The following is a 15,689-nucleotide window of genomic DNA, read 5'->3' on the forward strand; positions in this document are numbered from 1 at the left end:
CCCCACCAACAGTAGCCTGCACCATCCTACTCAACGCCTCCATAACTATGACAAAAAGAAAAGGAGATAATGGATCACCCTGTCGCAAACCCCTCGAGCTATCAAAAAAACTAGCAGGAGTGCTGTTAACTAGCACTGAGAAACGGGCCGTTGAAATACAATGACGCATTCAAGAAATCCACCTATGGCCAGAATGTACCGATGATGCCCCGCTCGTTCACTAGAAAAACGAGTAGTGTTAAAATCACCCCCTCATATACCACGGCACATCTCATAAAGAGTATATCCTCGCCAACTCCTCTCACAACCTTCGCCTATCTTTGTCCATGTCGGGACCATAGGACCCTGCAAAAGCCCAATCCCACCCATCGCTCACATTTTTGAATAACATCGAAACCGAAAACTCACCAACACACTCAATCGCCTCAACCACTCTTTTATCCCACATTAATAACACTCCACCTGATGCTCCCTGAAAGGCCAAATAGGACCAACCCACATATGAACATCCCCATATACTACGCATAAATCTTCTATCAATAAAACCCAACTTTGTTTCTTGCAAACATATCACATCACCCTTCCACAACCTCAATAAAGCTTTAATACGAAGACGTTTATTGCTATCATTGAGACCCCGCACGTTCCATGATACAATCTTAGGCTTCATTAAAACTTAGCTTGCCCCTCCCTTTCGGTCTAACCATTCCGCTACTCCCATCCTTAACATCATAATTGATGGAGCAAGTTAAACGTTTAAGTTCCCTGTCTTGTTTTGTAGCTGATTTCGAACGACTAGCTTCAATAGCCACAAGAAGGGCCATAAATTGTTCCTCATAACCTCTAAAAGAGACCCCAAAGATATTTTGTAACTCCTCAACCTTTTTAAAAATCCAATTCAACGAGCAACTCCCATAATCAGAACTGGGAGGGAGTGTACACAAAGGAGTAAGAGCCCCCTCCTCACCAACACTGTTATTGGGAATCAGAAGCAGTTCTGAGCCACCCAAACTATTTGGTTCACCACTTGAAGCCATATTTTTAAGAGGAATACCATCCCCAGAATTTATCCCACCAAGAACACTCAACTCCATTGGTGTGGAACCAAACGGAGAGTCAGACTACACCTGCACAGCCTCACCCAGAAATGAAATCCCACTTTCCGACGAAACAGACTGCACATGCACAACCTCAGAGCCTTCAACCACCACGCACGGCTCAGAATGCCCATTCTCCACCAACATCCCTAGTGACGAGGACGCGAAAACATTTCTCAAGCTCTCCTGCACTAACGGCTCCACCAAAATCTCCCCCTCCTCTTAACTCCTCCTGTCAGAGTACATTTACCGGCTCACCAGGGTGGTCGACGGAGGTCGTCGGCAGTTTCTGTGCCAATAGGGTTGCCGGTAAGGTGCTTATCGGTGCCACAGGAGCTTGACGCAGTTCCTGGCCCGATATCTTGGACACGAAAGCCTGACCCGATAACTCGGTTGCCACTGCCCTCCAGGCCTTCTTTGGGCCTGAGGCCTGACCCGTTCCATGGCCCAACACAATACCTGTAGGACAAGGCCCACTCTTACGACCCGCATCATCTTTCAGCTCAGCCTTGCCCTTAACACAGCGTTTTAAATAACTGATTTCGTCTAACACGATGCCCACTTTCTCCTCCAAGCCAACTAGCATCCTCAAGACAATTTCCTCATTTAACCCCAACAGTCTAATGTCTTCTCCACCATACCTCTACACATCCTCTGAACTGATTGCTCCTGGCACCACGTCTCTCACAGCACGAGCCAATACCTTCTTCATTTGGAGCACCTCACTGTACGACCTTGCACCTCCTGCCCACGACGATGGAGCACCACCATCTCCTTTGTTCTTCTTTGCAAAAACTATCTGGGATGTTCTCGTGCTCGAAACAAAGGATGAGAAAAGCTCCATTAAAGTATCTCCAAAGTTCCTCCACCCCTCCCCCTTTCTCCCTTCCGGAATCACAAGCAAACCTCTCCTCTTATCACGACCAAATTCTGAGAGGGAGATAAAACTGCCATTGTGATTACGTCCCTTCCTCACTATTAACACAGTGTCTCCTTTTCTACGAGTTCTCAAAAACTCATGAGAGCCCAGTGTTACTGCACATTCCTTCACCATAGAACCCAGCCAACCCAGTGTTTCAAAATCTACAGAAATGTAGTTCACTACATGGCGACTACTTTCTATAATCCTCCACCACCTTGTGTTCTCCTTTCTGAACTCAAAAAGCTTCTGGTCAATGAAAATCTCATTGCACAACCCCATCTAAACTAACCCACAAACGATAAAACCCTAATGTTTCAGTGATACGCTAATCTCCTCATGAAGGAAAAGCCATTAACGAATCACTACCAACAGTAAGGAAAAAACCACAACGAAAACTGAAACTATACGGAGAGAAAATATAGTAGAGAGAGAAAAGCCCAGAAAACCACTTTTTAGGACAAGTAATTTTATTAATCATGGAAAGAGATATTATCCCAATGCACAGTTAGTATACATAAATCCACTCAACAAACAAAAGGGAAGAGTGCTATAAAGTATTGAAAGTTAGAAATAGAAAAGGGAGCACCATAATGGGCCTTTGTCCAATGATACAAGACGTTACAAGTACTGAAGTCCTTGCTAACTGTATAAAACCAGTGCCAGAAAAACAAAATGCATTCATGAAGGGGAGACAAAACGTAGACATAGTTCTCATCGCCGAGTGCCTTGATGATGGGAATTAAGGTACACTATCAAAATTCCAGACAGGTCTTAAAGTAGTTTCCTCTTAACCATCTGAAGAACAGGTGTTTGGATATGTTGGGAAGCATAAACACTCCTTATGGATGAGCTGCAAGGGTTTGATGTTCACACGGAACAAACTTTCTTTTTTATGGTTAAGATAAAGTTTTATTGATAGAAAAAGATGGTGTTACCCTATACACAGGAAGTATACATTAATCCAATTAACAAACAAAAGGAAAAAGAAAGAAATTTATCTGAAATTGAGAAGGTCTGAGGTTTAAGTGGTTTGGAGAGAGAATTATTCTCAGGGAGGAGGTGAGTTGGAGATAGAAACTAAAGTGTAATACCCGGAATCAAGTATAGGAAGGTGGTTAATGGAATCCCACATTGCTTAGGAGGGAGAAGTTCTTACCCATTATAATGATTTCAAAGAGTTCCGATTGTAACATTTTTTTATAGGTTTTTTCCCAATAAAAATCAATTCCAGTTGTAACATTGACTAATCCTTTGGAACATAACCCATATGAGGCTTGAGCTTTCATTGTATTGTTACATAAAGATCATATGAGGCTTGAGCTTTCATTGTATTGTTACATAAAGATTGGAAGAAAAAAATATAAGATTTTCCATCTAGTGGCTAATATGAACCATTTGAACTGTAGAAACAATATGGTCGAAACCACATATACTCTCTTCTTTTTTTTTGGTAAACAAGTGTACAGGGCCTATCTGGAGAAGGCGCCTCTCAAGCACAAAAGCCCCATCGTCTTCTAGTGGGGCCCTGCCACCACCGCCGACGAGGGGTCAGGGGGCTCCGTCAAAGGTTGCGGGACCACCGACTAGGGCTAGGCAGTCAGAGTGTGCACATGCATTGCTCCGAGGAGCAGCTTCTAGTTTGTGTCAGGATACTAGTGCTTTTCAGATGCCGGCGACTGCACAGCACAGTTCGTGCGAGGTGGTCAGAGTGTCTATTGTCACAACTCTATCGTCTGAACCGCTGGCGACCACACTTCTATCAGCAGGGCTCCCAAAATGCATTCTACCCATGGAAAAGATGTTGGTGATGGGTGGAAATGCTAAGAACACACGGGAGGACTTCATCCCATCAGAAAATACAAGGGTATTTGACAGAGTTGGTCCCCAGGGTTCGATCGACATTACAACGATGTCTAGTGATAGATCTGAGATGGTATTCACTCTAGACTCAGATTCAGACTCGAATTTACAATTGGCCATTTGTGACAGTGAGTGCTCTGTTGGGGAGGGTGTTTCATTAACCCCTCTATGCACACTCCCTCCCAGCCCTAACCCAGGGAGGTGTACTTCGAAATGGGTGTTTCAGAAGGTGGAGGAGATACAAGCTTGTATCGGGGTCTTTTGTGTAGGCTATGAAGAACAGTTTAGGGCCCTTCTTGTAGCAATTGAAGATGATCGGTTGAAGTCAACCACAAAGCGAGACAGGGAACTTAAAAGACTCACCTGCTCTATTAATTATGACGCGAAGGAAGGGAGTGGTGGAAGGAATAGATCGAAAGGGAGGGCACTCTTTGTCTCACTTAACGATCGCAATAAACGCCTTCGTATAAAATCGTTATTGCGGATGTGGAAGGTTGACGTAGTGTGTTTTCAAGAAACTAAGATGTTGGTCATTAATAGAAGAATTGTTCGTAGCTTATTGGGGGTGTTCGTATGTGGGTTGGTCTTACTTGACCTCTTCGGGAGCCTCAGGGTGGTGTGCTGTTGATGTGGTATAAAAGAGTAGTAGAGGCGATGGAGGAGCGTGTTGGAGAATTCTCGGTCGCTAATTTTTTTACAAATGTTGCAAATAGGTGGGAATGAGCATTTATAGGCACTTATGGGCCAAACGTGGATAGCAATAGGAGAAGGCTATGGGAGGAGTTGGCGAGTTTATATTCCTTATGGGAAGTGTCGTGGTGTATGAGTGGGGATTTTAATATTACTCGTTTTCCCAGCGAGCGAGAGGGAAACTATCGTAATTCTTTGGCTATGGAGGAGTTTTCTAAGTTCATTTTTTATTTGGACCTCATAGGTCTTCCCCTTGTTGGGGGTGAGTTTACTTGGTCAAATAGCCGGGGTTGGTTGAGATTGGATAGATTCCTCGTCTCTCACTCGTAAAAGGCCCATTATCCTAAGTTATGTCAGAAGCAGCTGCCCCGAGTTAGCTTAAATCACTTTCCTATTTTGTTATATTGTGGAGGTATTCATGGGGGTCACCGGTACTTCAAGTTTAAGAATATGTGGCTAGCAGGATGGTTTTGTAGAGATGGTGCGTGATTGGTGGTTTCATATTAGTTTACAGGCACTCTCAGTTTCGTTCTTGCAAGTAAGCTTAAGGCTTTGAAACAAGACCTAAAGAAGTGGAACTTAGAAGTTTTTGGTCGCATCGACAACTAGAAGACTACCCTTTTGGAGGAATTGCAGGAATTATTGAGGAAGAGTACAGTTGTGTGACTAATCTAAAGAGGGTACTGTTGTTGGAGACTTCATGGAGACAAAAATCCAGGGCCCTTTAGCTGAAAGAAGGTGATAAATGTACAAAGTTCTTCCATAAAGTATTCACATCGGAGCAACAATGCTATCGAAACACTTCACTCAAGTACTCAAGTGCTCTCTTCCCCCTCTTAATTAGAAAACCATATTGTGCAGTATTATGAGAACCTCCTTACGGAACTAGCTTGTTGGAGGCCAAAGCTTGATGATTTGTTATTTGAGGCAATTGATTAGCAGTGCGAGCTATTTGGAGAGACCTTTTGATGAAGAAAAGATCTATAAGGTCATTACCGGTATGACCAAGGACAAAGCGCCAGGTCCAGATGGCTTTTCGATGGGATTCTTTCAAACATGTTGGGACATTGTTAAATGTGATGTTATGCAGGTTTTCTATGAATTTCACTCTTTTAAAAAGTTTGATGTCTCAATGCGACGTTCATTGCTCTTATTCCAAAGAAACATGGGGCTACGATAATTGAGGATTTCCATCCTAGAAGTCCGGTTAGTGGAGTAACAAGATCATCTCGAAGGTTCTTGCTAATCGACTAAGCTTGGTGTTGGAACAAATTATCTCCAAGCCACAAAACGCATTTGTTCGTGAGAGACAAATTCTTGACTCGGTTCTTAGCAAATGAGTATTTGGATCATAGACTACGGGAGGGAGTTTCAGGCATCATTTGCAAACTTGACATGGAAAATGACTATGATCATGTGAATTGGGAATTTCTTTTATACTTGCTAGGGAGGTGTGGTTTTGGTGATAGGTGGATCTCATGGATTCGGCATTGTCACCACTGCTCGTTTCTTAGTTCTAGTTAACAACACCCCTGCTGGTTTTTTTTTTACAGTTTCTGCGGTTTGAGGTAAGGAGATCCTTTATCTCCCCTCTTCTGTTTGTTATAGTTATGGAGACACTTGGCTGGATGGTGAAGGCCACTATTGGAGGAGGTTTCCTATCCAGATTCCAGGTGGGTAACGGCACTAGTGGCTCTATTGTCATCTCACATCTCTTATTTGCAAATGATACCCTACTCTTTTGCGAAGCAGACCATAGCCAAATCCAAACTCTACATGCATTATTATTATGCTTTGAAGCAGTGTCGGGGCTCAAGGTAAACCTTGGTAAGTCTAAGATGGTTGCGGCGGGCGTGGTGCCCAATATCAACAGCTTAGCAAGCCTATTGGATTGTAAGGTGCCTTCGTTGCCTATGAAATATCTGGGCCTTCCGTTGGAAGCAATGTTTAAGGTTAGAGCTATTTGGGATGGGTTTGTGGAGAAGGTAGAGAAAAGGCTGGCTGGTTGGAAATGGGTGTACTTATCGAAAGGGGGTCGACTCACTCTCATAAAGAGTGTTTTAACTAATCTCCCCACCTATTTTTTTATCTTTGTTTCCTATGCCTGAAGGGGTGGAGAATAGGATCAAGAAATTCTTTCAGGCGTTTTTATGGGGGGTTTGGGGGAGGAAAAGAAATTTCATCTTAAATGGAACACAATATGTTCCCCAATTTCGAATGGGGGTTTGGGAGTGTGCAACTTGAGAACCTTCAATAAAGCTTTATTGGAGAAATGGTTATGGAGATAACCACTTGGAGGGGGAATCGTTGTGGAAGGAAATTATTGACTAGACACGGAAGTGCTTTTTTTTTTTGTTGGGGGGGGGGGGGGTATGGAAATTCATAAGGAGGGGATGGCATCCGTTTTGTGGCCGGATAGGGTACTAGAATCAGGTTTTGGCGGGATGTGTGTTGCAAAGGTTGCGCTCTTGATAATGCCTTTCCAGCTCTATATCGTATTGTAGCTAACAGGGATGCTTCAGTGGCGGATGTGCGGGTATTTTCCCATGGCTCTCACCAGTGGAATATCTTTTTTAATAGCGATCTACACGATTGGGAATTACCCACCATTGCAGATTTTTTCAGATTGATATACTCCATGGGACATCTTACGGCATAGGGGGATAGAATGCAGTGGAGGTCCAATGACAGCAAGAAATGTACAGTCAAGGCGTACAAAATTGACATCACAAGCCAGCGTTCCCTTCCCTTGAAAGAATATTTAGAGGTCTCGTGCACCTTCTAAAGTAGCTTTCTTTGTATGGACTGCTGCTCTTGGAAAGATTTTGACCACGGACAACTTGAAGAAAAGGAGCTGCGTTGTGATGGATTGGTGTTATATATGTAAAAAGAATAGAGAATAAGTGGATCACCTCTTATTGCATTGTGAAGTGACAAGGGTGTTGTGGGATGAGACCTTTAGAAGGGTGGACATTGCTTGGGTAATGCCATCGAGGGCGGTGGATTTGTTGGGCTGTTGGAAGAAGATTCAAGGCTGTCCTCAAGTGGCTGGAGTGTAGAAGATGATCCCGTTGTACATCATGTGATGAATTTGGTCAGAAATGAATGAGCATTGTTTTGAAGATAAGGAGCGCACAATGGCGGAACTTCAAAAATTTTTTATACACACTTTAATGCTTCGGTTTTCAGCTATTGTACTAAATGGGAACAATGCTCATAATTTCTTGTCTTCAATCTTCCGTTCATAGAATGTATCTAGGTATTCTTTTGTATACTTCCAGTGTACACAGGCTATGCCTATTTCATTCGTATCAATAAAATTTATCTCTTACTTATCAAAAAAAGTATTAGTGTGCGCTTTCTTCTATTAATATAGAGCATTGAGCATATTCTGCAGTTCTACAACGTTTCTATTCTAAACTGCTTAGCTGGAGGCCAAACTTTACGCCCCGTTTGGATGATGAAATGGTCTCATCTCATCTCATCCATTTCATCTCATCTCAACATTCAAACACCACTCAAACACACATACTTTTCAATTTCAATCTTAACTTTTTCACCTAATCATTACCTAATCATTACAGTTTTTCCAAACTTCCAAACAAAACATAAAAAACAATTCAACTTTTTCAAATCTTAAAACTAATATTAAAAAATTATATTCTAGAAATATTTTAACTTTATAATATTTTTATTCAACTTTTTTTTAAAACATCTTAACTCAAACTATTTCACTACTATTCACAGATTTTTCATCTCATCTCATCTCAATATCTAAATGAGATCTTAATGGCATTAATTTTGATTCTAATGGTGTATAGGAAGCTATGTAGCTGGAACAAAGGCCTTTTAGGAGGGCAAGGTATAGGAGCTTGTGAGAGCCCTGAATGGTGATAATGCCCAAGCAAGTTCCATGCTCAAGGAAAGTTCGAGAAGAGCCTCAATCTTACGTTTATCCCCCTTATCCCCAAAGCATCAGGGGATCGGATATTAAGTATTTTCATCCTATCAGTTTAGTGGGTAGTGTTTATAAAATCATCTCCAAACGTCTTGCTAATAGACTAAAACAGTGTTAGAAACTAGGACACAATACTTTCATCAAGGGGCATACTTCTCTCTAGGATCTCTGCGCTTTGAATAAGGACTTATCCGGGAAAAAAAAATCTGAAGATTTACTTGGAATCCAAAGTGTTTCCTCCTTCCACATCAACATTTCAATATATGGTATACTAATCAATCAATATTCACTTAGTGTGTCCTTTCTTTTTTTGAAAGAAAAAAAGGCCAGACAAAATCTGTTTTTACTAAAGAATCTCCACATACTACGAGTATCCTTTTGTTAATAACATGGGATTTTTCATTTTTTATAACATTTATTTTAAAACATCCAGGTGCGCTTTTGTGGAAGGTAAGAGTAATTGACAGGCTTCAATAGAAACCATATATAACCACCGCGATATTCAAACCATATATAATATAATCCCCACAATAGTTACACCATTAAAAACCTTAAAATCTACAGACCAACATGCCCATTAATTGAGTAGTGAAATAGTAATATCAGAACGAACAATTCCAGAAGAACTCACCTGTATCCACCTAATGGAAGACAAGTCTCCTCTTTTAGACAAGTTTCTGAATCATGAGTTCCAGCTTTCGTTGTCTAATCCAAGACAAGTGTATTAAAATTCAATAAGTCAATCACAACAAGCTTGCAACCTGCCTTTCTAATTATTAAATGTCACTAATTAGGATCATATTAAAGAATAAGAATCAGATACCTGCATCACTAGATTAAACTCAGCCACATCAGAAATATAAGCTTTCTTGTTCTTCTCGTTCTTGATAGCTGCCTGTATGAACAAATGACAGCATATAACATAAATATTCAGATTGGCACTATAATCTGATCCGGCCAACAAAAAAACCAACTATGATCCATGAAATTTCAATGGATCGATCATTTCTCTCACTATGTACATAAAATAAACTAAATATCAGCACTTATTCTGTCAGACTCCAAACTTTAAGGGCATCTTACTGATAACAAATATCAGTGAAAGTTTTCATGTCGAGCAGCCATAACTGACTAAACAATTCACAAATGTCCCAAATCTGCATGCAGTGGTATCAAGACAATAACACCTACCTGAGAAACTTTTTCTCACTTCTCATAACAAACAGAACAATCACCATAGAAGGCTATCAAGTGTGTGAACTACTGATGACCACATTGGAAAATTCAAGCAGTACATACCTCCTGCAGGGTCAAAGTACTACTCTCAGAGAGTAAGAATACAGGAAAATCATAAGCATTCCACATTATACCAGATCCCTGCAAATCCAAAATGACGAAGCTTCAGCTTGTCAAACAGAATGTGAAAAAGGGTGTCCTATATCTTAAGCTATTCCAACTTTCAGTTCAGTCAATAGTTTTGTATACAGTAAAATGAAAATAGCTAAAAACCAATTGGACGCTTATTTTGATTAGTTTAGGGATTAAAAAATTCATATTGATTATCCACCACCAAACTATGCTACACATCCCCACCATGCAATGACAAAACAACTTGAGCTTTTAAGTTGGTTCTGATTACTGTCACTACCTATTACTAAAACCATTCAGATTTTTATCCCACAATAGGTGGCTCATTACATAGCAGAATAAATGACCAAACATCAACAAACATTCCAAAAGTTTAAGAAATCCATAAGACTACAAATTCGTAGCATACAATTGGGTTCCACTCATAGCTGGTATTTTGGTAAGGAGCAAATTCAGCCAGTGGAAACTTTCCAGCAGGAGAGAATCCTACAAGTGAAAGAAAATGTGAATTTCAGCAGCAAGAAAAGAATTTTCCTGCATCCACCTAGCTTTGAGAATTTTTCTTACAAGTGGGAAAAGAATTCTCAAAGCAAGGAGGATAAAAAATAAAAGCATTTACCTTTTGACTTATTTTGAAATTCATTTTCCGATTCCACGATGACACCAGCAATATTACGAGCAAAGCTTGAATCATACCATATTCTGAAACATAAACAGATGTCTAAAGAGTAATGGTAGATGCAGTTCTAGGAAGTGCAAGCCTCGGCACAGTCTCTTTATAAAAAGTGGGACCCATCATGAAAGAGTGAGTTTTTTCATTTTGTTCCAAAGATGTGACCCACTTTTTTTAAAGGGACTGTGTGGGGCTTGCACACTATAGGACTGTATCAATAATTTTCCTTACATTTTCAATGAATAATATTTGAAATCACAAACATTATCCTCATCAAACAATAAAAAAATGCAAGAAATACATTCCAAACGATGCATGATGTACTACATTAGGTTGTAATAAGATTTCCAAGTGTTTTCTAAATGCAATAGAAGGCTAGTAACTATTTTATTGAACCTCTATTTTATTGAACTTCCATGTCCAGAACAAAATGAATGCATGCGGAGCCATAAAAATCTTATTGACTTTATTGATTAACATAGATGTGTAATACCCCATATGATAAGAGGGTAAAGTAAGTAGTGTATGGGATCCCACATTGCTTGGAAAGGAGAAGTTCTTACTCTTTATAATGGTTCCAATGGGGCTCCAATTGTATCATTGACTAGTTCTTTTAGAGTATAGATCATGTAGTTTGGGTCTTCAATTAGGGCATTACAAATGGTATCAGAGTCTATCCCAACCAGAAATGTGGAACTTGAGCCGTGCCACCTACAATAGACTGGCTCGACGAGGACGTTGGGAATTTAAGGGAGTGAAGATTGTGATACCGCCATATGATAAGAGGATAAAGTATGTGGTGTATGAGATCCCACATTGCTTGGGAATGAGAAGTTCTTGCTCTTTATAATGATTCTAATGGGCTCCAATTGTATCATTGATTAGTCCCTTTAGAGTAGAGGCCAAGTGGTTTGAGCCTACTATTAGGGCATTACAAGATGACTCCACATCACCACCATCCACCACCACCTATTCTCCTCTGCTCCACCACCATAACCTTTGTCCCAACCCCTTAATGTTCCACTCCTCCCACCATCTCAACCACCACAACCAAAATTGCTCCATATTTTTTGTGGTTTTCTAGCTTTAAGATAGAATTTTTTTAGTGTGGCCCAACATTAGAAAATTATTTTCAAGGTCTCAAAAAAAACAGACAATTTATTTTCCTCAAGAATATTTTCAGTAAAAAAAAAATGCAAGTTAATAAATATGGGAATGCAACTTCATATAGTAATATACATGATGTATAGATATCCACTAAGCTATTAGTTCACAAGTAGATTCAAACTCTTCATAACCAACCCCCCCAACAAAAAAAACAAAAAAGAAGAAGACAAACGAAAAACAAAAGTTGTCCATTATCACCACATACTCCTTTATCTATGTATATACTTACACATTTTACAAATTAAAATATGAATGACTAGGTTTCTTATCAAAAGTAGGCAAACAAATTATGTACATCTTCAAATTTAAACAAAAATTTACGGGAAAAAAACTAAATTGTAAGGGATCAACCATGAAACAATAAGAACTATGAGTGGAGTCAAAATCACCTTTGTCTTGATAATGTTACGCTAGTAATGACTTACAAAGAAGGACAAAAGAGAGAGATGGTCAAAGAGAAGAATCTTGGAGTGGTTGGAGTTAGGGAATCACAAGACTGAAAAAACAACTGAGAAGGGTTGTTACTTATGTCCAGTTGGAGATGCCTTTACAGTAATCCACATATTGTAGCGGTCTGAGAGATTGTTCCTATTTTCATTCTATAGTGCATATGGAAGGAATTGAACGACCGGAACTTTGAAGATAGGAAACGCTTGCTAGAGGAGATTAAATTACTCTTTATAATACGTCATTCTTATGGGCTAAATCTATTGATTTCAATGGGCTAAATTTTCATAATTGTCTTGTATTTATTCCTTCGTCTCAATTAGGTGTTTCCTCTGGTATACTTCTTGTGGGGATATGCCTAGTTCTATTAGTATGAATAAAATCTTTTACTTATAGAGAGAGAGAGAGAGGTTCAAAGAGGGAAAAAAAAAAAAGACTTCCCTAGCAATTTATATTCCTTGTCCTATAGAGTAAGTGTCCACACAAGGCGCCCCTCAAAGCTGATTTCTTCGTGTGGACAGCATCATTGGGCAAGATACTCACTACCGACAATTTGAGGAAGCGGAGGGTTATCATAGTAGATTGGTGTTGTATGTGTAGGGGAGGGGGAGAGTGGGTAGATCATCTTCTATTGCATTGTGAGACAGTAAGGGCTTTATGGAATGAGGTGCTTAATAGAGTAGAGTTGGCTTGGGTTATGCCGGAGAATGTGGTGGCAGCGTTGGCCAGCTGGCCAAACATTGGAGGTATGCATCAGATTAAAGTGGTCTGGAAGATGATTCCAATGTGTATCATGTGGTGCTTGTGGAGGAACGTAATGCGCGGACGTTTGAAGACAATGAGAGATCGCTAGAGGAATTGTTAGCATCATTTTATAGCACTCTTTGTACTTGGGCCATTGCTATTGATTTCAATGGCATGGCCCTTCATGATTTTCTTGTCTCTCTTGCACCCTCTTAGCCGGGGCTTCCTAATGTATATACTGGGCTAGACCTATTCTTTGAGCAATAAAGTTCTTTTATTGAACAAAAAAAAAAAAAAAAAAAAAAGTAAGTGTCCCTTTTTATCTTTGTAGATAGTGGACGCCAAAGTGAGAATCCCATTTCTACAACAATATAGAGGACAAATGTAAAGTTCCCTAAAGACTTAGTTTTTTTTTTTTTTAGGTGTTCTAGAGGTAGTTTTTGCTCTCGTACCTACCCACCAGGATAGTTTTTTTTTTTTTTTTTTTTTTTTTTTTATGATGTCAGAGAACCTCTCCAAGGCAGGGCCCTTCGGACTCACCCCTGCAGAGTAAACCACGGTCCCACACACCGCACCCTCAGAAGTTTCCCTACACGGAACTAGTTAAATCGCTGGCTTTTTATCAGGGGGTGTGGCCCCTAGAGATTGTTTGCACCCAAGGGATTTGAACCTTGGACCTGGGGGGAGCATACCCCCAAGCCCAAGGCCTTTACAACTTGAGCCAAACCCTAGGGGTTCACCAGGATAGATTTTCTTTCAAGAGAATTCTTTTAAAGCGTCGGAGGTGTAATTAGTAAAGGATACCCACTGTTGGATACATACTAATTTTTTTAGCAAAAGTTAATCTCTAACTCATAATAACATATTTCATCATACTTTTTCTTTGATTAGTAAGAAAATTTATTAATCCACATCATTATGCATAGCTCAAGTACACATGAAGTATACAACATATTTCATCATACTTGTGACTTACTGGAGACACAAAAACAGTTAAAGCACGCATCTGGAAAAAGATATATAAGGAAGAAATAGGAAGGATAAATCACTCCTCCATTAAAGAACAACGAAAGGAACTGAGCATATAAATAACGTGCCTGGTGAAGAAACTTTGAATTTCATCCGATGACACCAAAACTGCAGATGACTGAGACAGCGCCATAGTATTTTTGTACCTTACAATCGGAGCCACAACCATTTCCCGTCCAGGATCTAAAGATAAATTAGAAAGAAAAGTATGCACCCAATCTCAAATACATGATTATTTTGATTTCATGAAATACACTATGGAGAAATCCTTTAGAAGAACTTACTTGAACAACCAATAACCCCAGAAAGATTGAGTAGTCGTACACAAGGATATCCATCAATGAACTTGTACATTGACTTTTGAAGATCAGGAACTGACTCCATAGAGTTCAACTGTCCTGAAATATCGAAGTTAAGATCAATAACATTTCAAGAAGATACGAATATAGAATATCAAATGGATGGAGAAGAGGGGGGGGGGGGGGGGGGGGGGGGTTGTTGAGCACGGTTTAGTGAAAAATGGAAGAAGTATTATGGGTAGGTAGAGACACAAAAAAAAGCTAATCGTGTAGATTGGTTTGGACTTCCTGCAGTTTTCAAATGCAAGGCAGTACCTGTTTATCTAAACCTGCATACACCATTTTATCTAAAGAAAAACAATTCAAATGCATACAGGAGGGTAAAGTCAAAACTCTACCAAGAAATAGTCCATTTAATCAACCAAAAGCGTCGAAGTTAGTAACGGTAGGTTTATAGAAAAAAGAAAAAAAAAAGTAGAGGATCGGAGAAGTTGAGGAGAGAACTCACCGGAGACAGAGAGGCGAAGATGAAAGTTGAAGAGCAAAAGAAGATAAAGAAACTTGATGGCCATGGCGTATTAGTCACTTCGATTACGCCTTACGAACTACAAAGCCCTAAACCATGGACGTCTTTTTGCAGGTTGCGCTCTCTCTCACCCTCTCTCTCTCTCTCTCTCGCCTAACGGCGTTTTCTGTACTTTGAAGCAGCAGTACTGACCCTGCCACACACGCAGAGAGGGACCTAAGTGGACGGATTGAATTTCCAACCGAGCAGAAAACGGATCCGACTTCCGACCATTGCTCTACTCGGTTATCTGCCAATCTGAAAATGGATCGGGTTGATTACTGATCACTTTTATGAGATGTGCAGAAGCTACATTCTACTAACTTCTTATCTCCAGATAGATGGCTGGAATAATAACACATAAGATATACAAAATGACTACTCCCAAACAGTCACTTCTCCCAAAGTTATTTTCTTAAATAAAGCACACAGTCCCCAATTTAGGATGACACTATATTCATATATATATATATATATATATATATATATACTCCGTTATATATTAAATTTAAAAATAAAACATATCTGTCATCTTTCTTTATTCTAACAAAACAATAAATAAAAAAGTAAACTATTATAAAGTATATTTGAATAGCAAAGTTACCGATTAAAAAAAATATGCATATTCGAATAGCAAAGCAAAAATAACTTAATTTCTTAAAACTTTTATTGAAATTACGAGAAGCTGTTGTGAGTTTGTCAATGAGCTATATAACTTCATCTCATTAAATTACATGCTTTAGTTCTCTTCTATTTTTTCCTAAACAACTCTCCATTAAATAAAACTGATAATACAGGGGGACAGCGTGAGAATCCTCAAAATAAACCATATTCCAATTAATACAGAGCAAATAAAAAATTATCGAAAAA

The 15,689-nt window shown here is 39.6% G+C and overlaps 1 protein-coding gene across 2 annotated transcripts in view; it reads right to left on the reverse strand.

The window, feature by feature from the left end:
• Window positions 1-15,087, reverse strand: part of LOC121248124 (nicastrin) — a 30,679-nt gene extending 15,592 nt beyond the window's left edge. Inside the window, exons 1-8 of one of the 2 annotated variants that reach the window (XM_041146488.1) lie at window positions 14,763-15,087; window positions 14,240-14,348; window positions 14,024-14,138; window positions 10,515-10,597; window positions 10,305-10,381; window positions 9,827-9,904; window positions 9,351-9,422; window positions 9,159-9,232 (exon numbers count right to left, since the gene is read on the reverse strand). In XM_041146488.1, the coding sequence (XP_041002422.1) occupies window positions 9,159-9,232; window positions 9,351-9,422; window positions 9,827-9,904; window positions 10,305-10,381; window positions 10,515-10,597; window positions 14,024-14,138; window positions 14,240-14,339 (599 nt within the window). In that variant the 5' untranslated portion in view covers window positions 14,340-14,348; window positions 14,763-15,087. Of the gene's footprint in view, window positions 1-9,158; window positions 9,233-9,350; window positions 9,423-9,826; window positions 9,905-10,304; window positions 10,382-10,514; window positions 10,598-14,023; window positions 14,139-14,239; window positions 14,354-14,762 lie in introns of both variants that reach the window. The other variant, XM_041146487.1, reaches the window with a different exon arrangement.
• Between the last annotated feature and the right edge of the window lie 602 nt (window positions 15,088-15,689).

Source organism: Juglans microcarpa x Juglans regia, chromosome 2D (assembly GCF_004785595.1).
Source record: "Juglans microcarpa x Juglans regia isolate MS1-56 chromosome 2D, Jm3101_v1.0, whole genome shotgun sequence".
Lineage (NCBI taxonomy): Eukaryota > Viridiplantae > Streptophyta > Magnoliopsida > Fagales > Juglandaceae > Juglans > Juglans microcarpa x Juglans regia.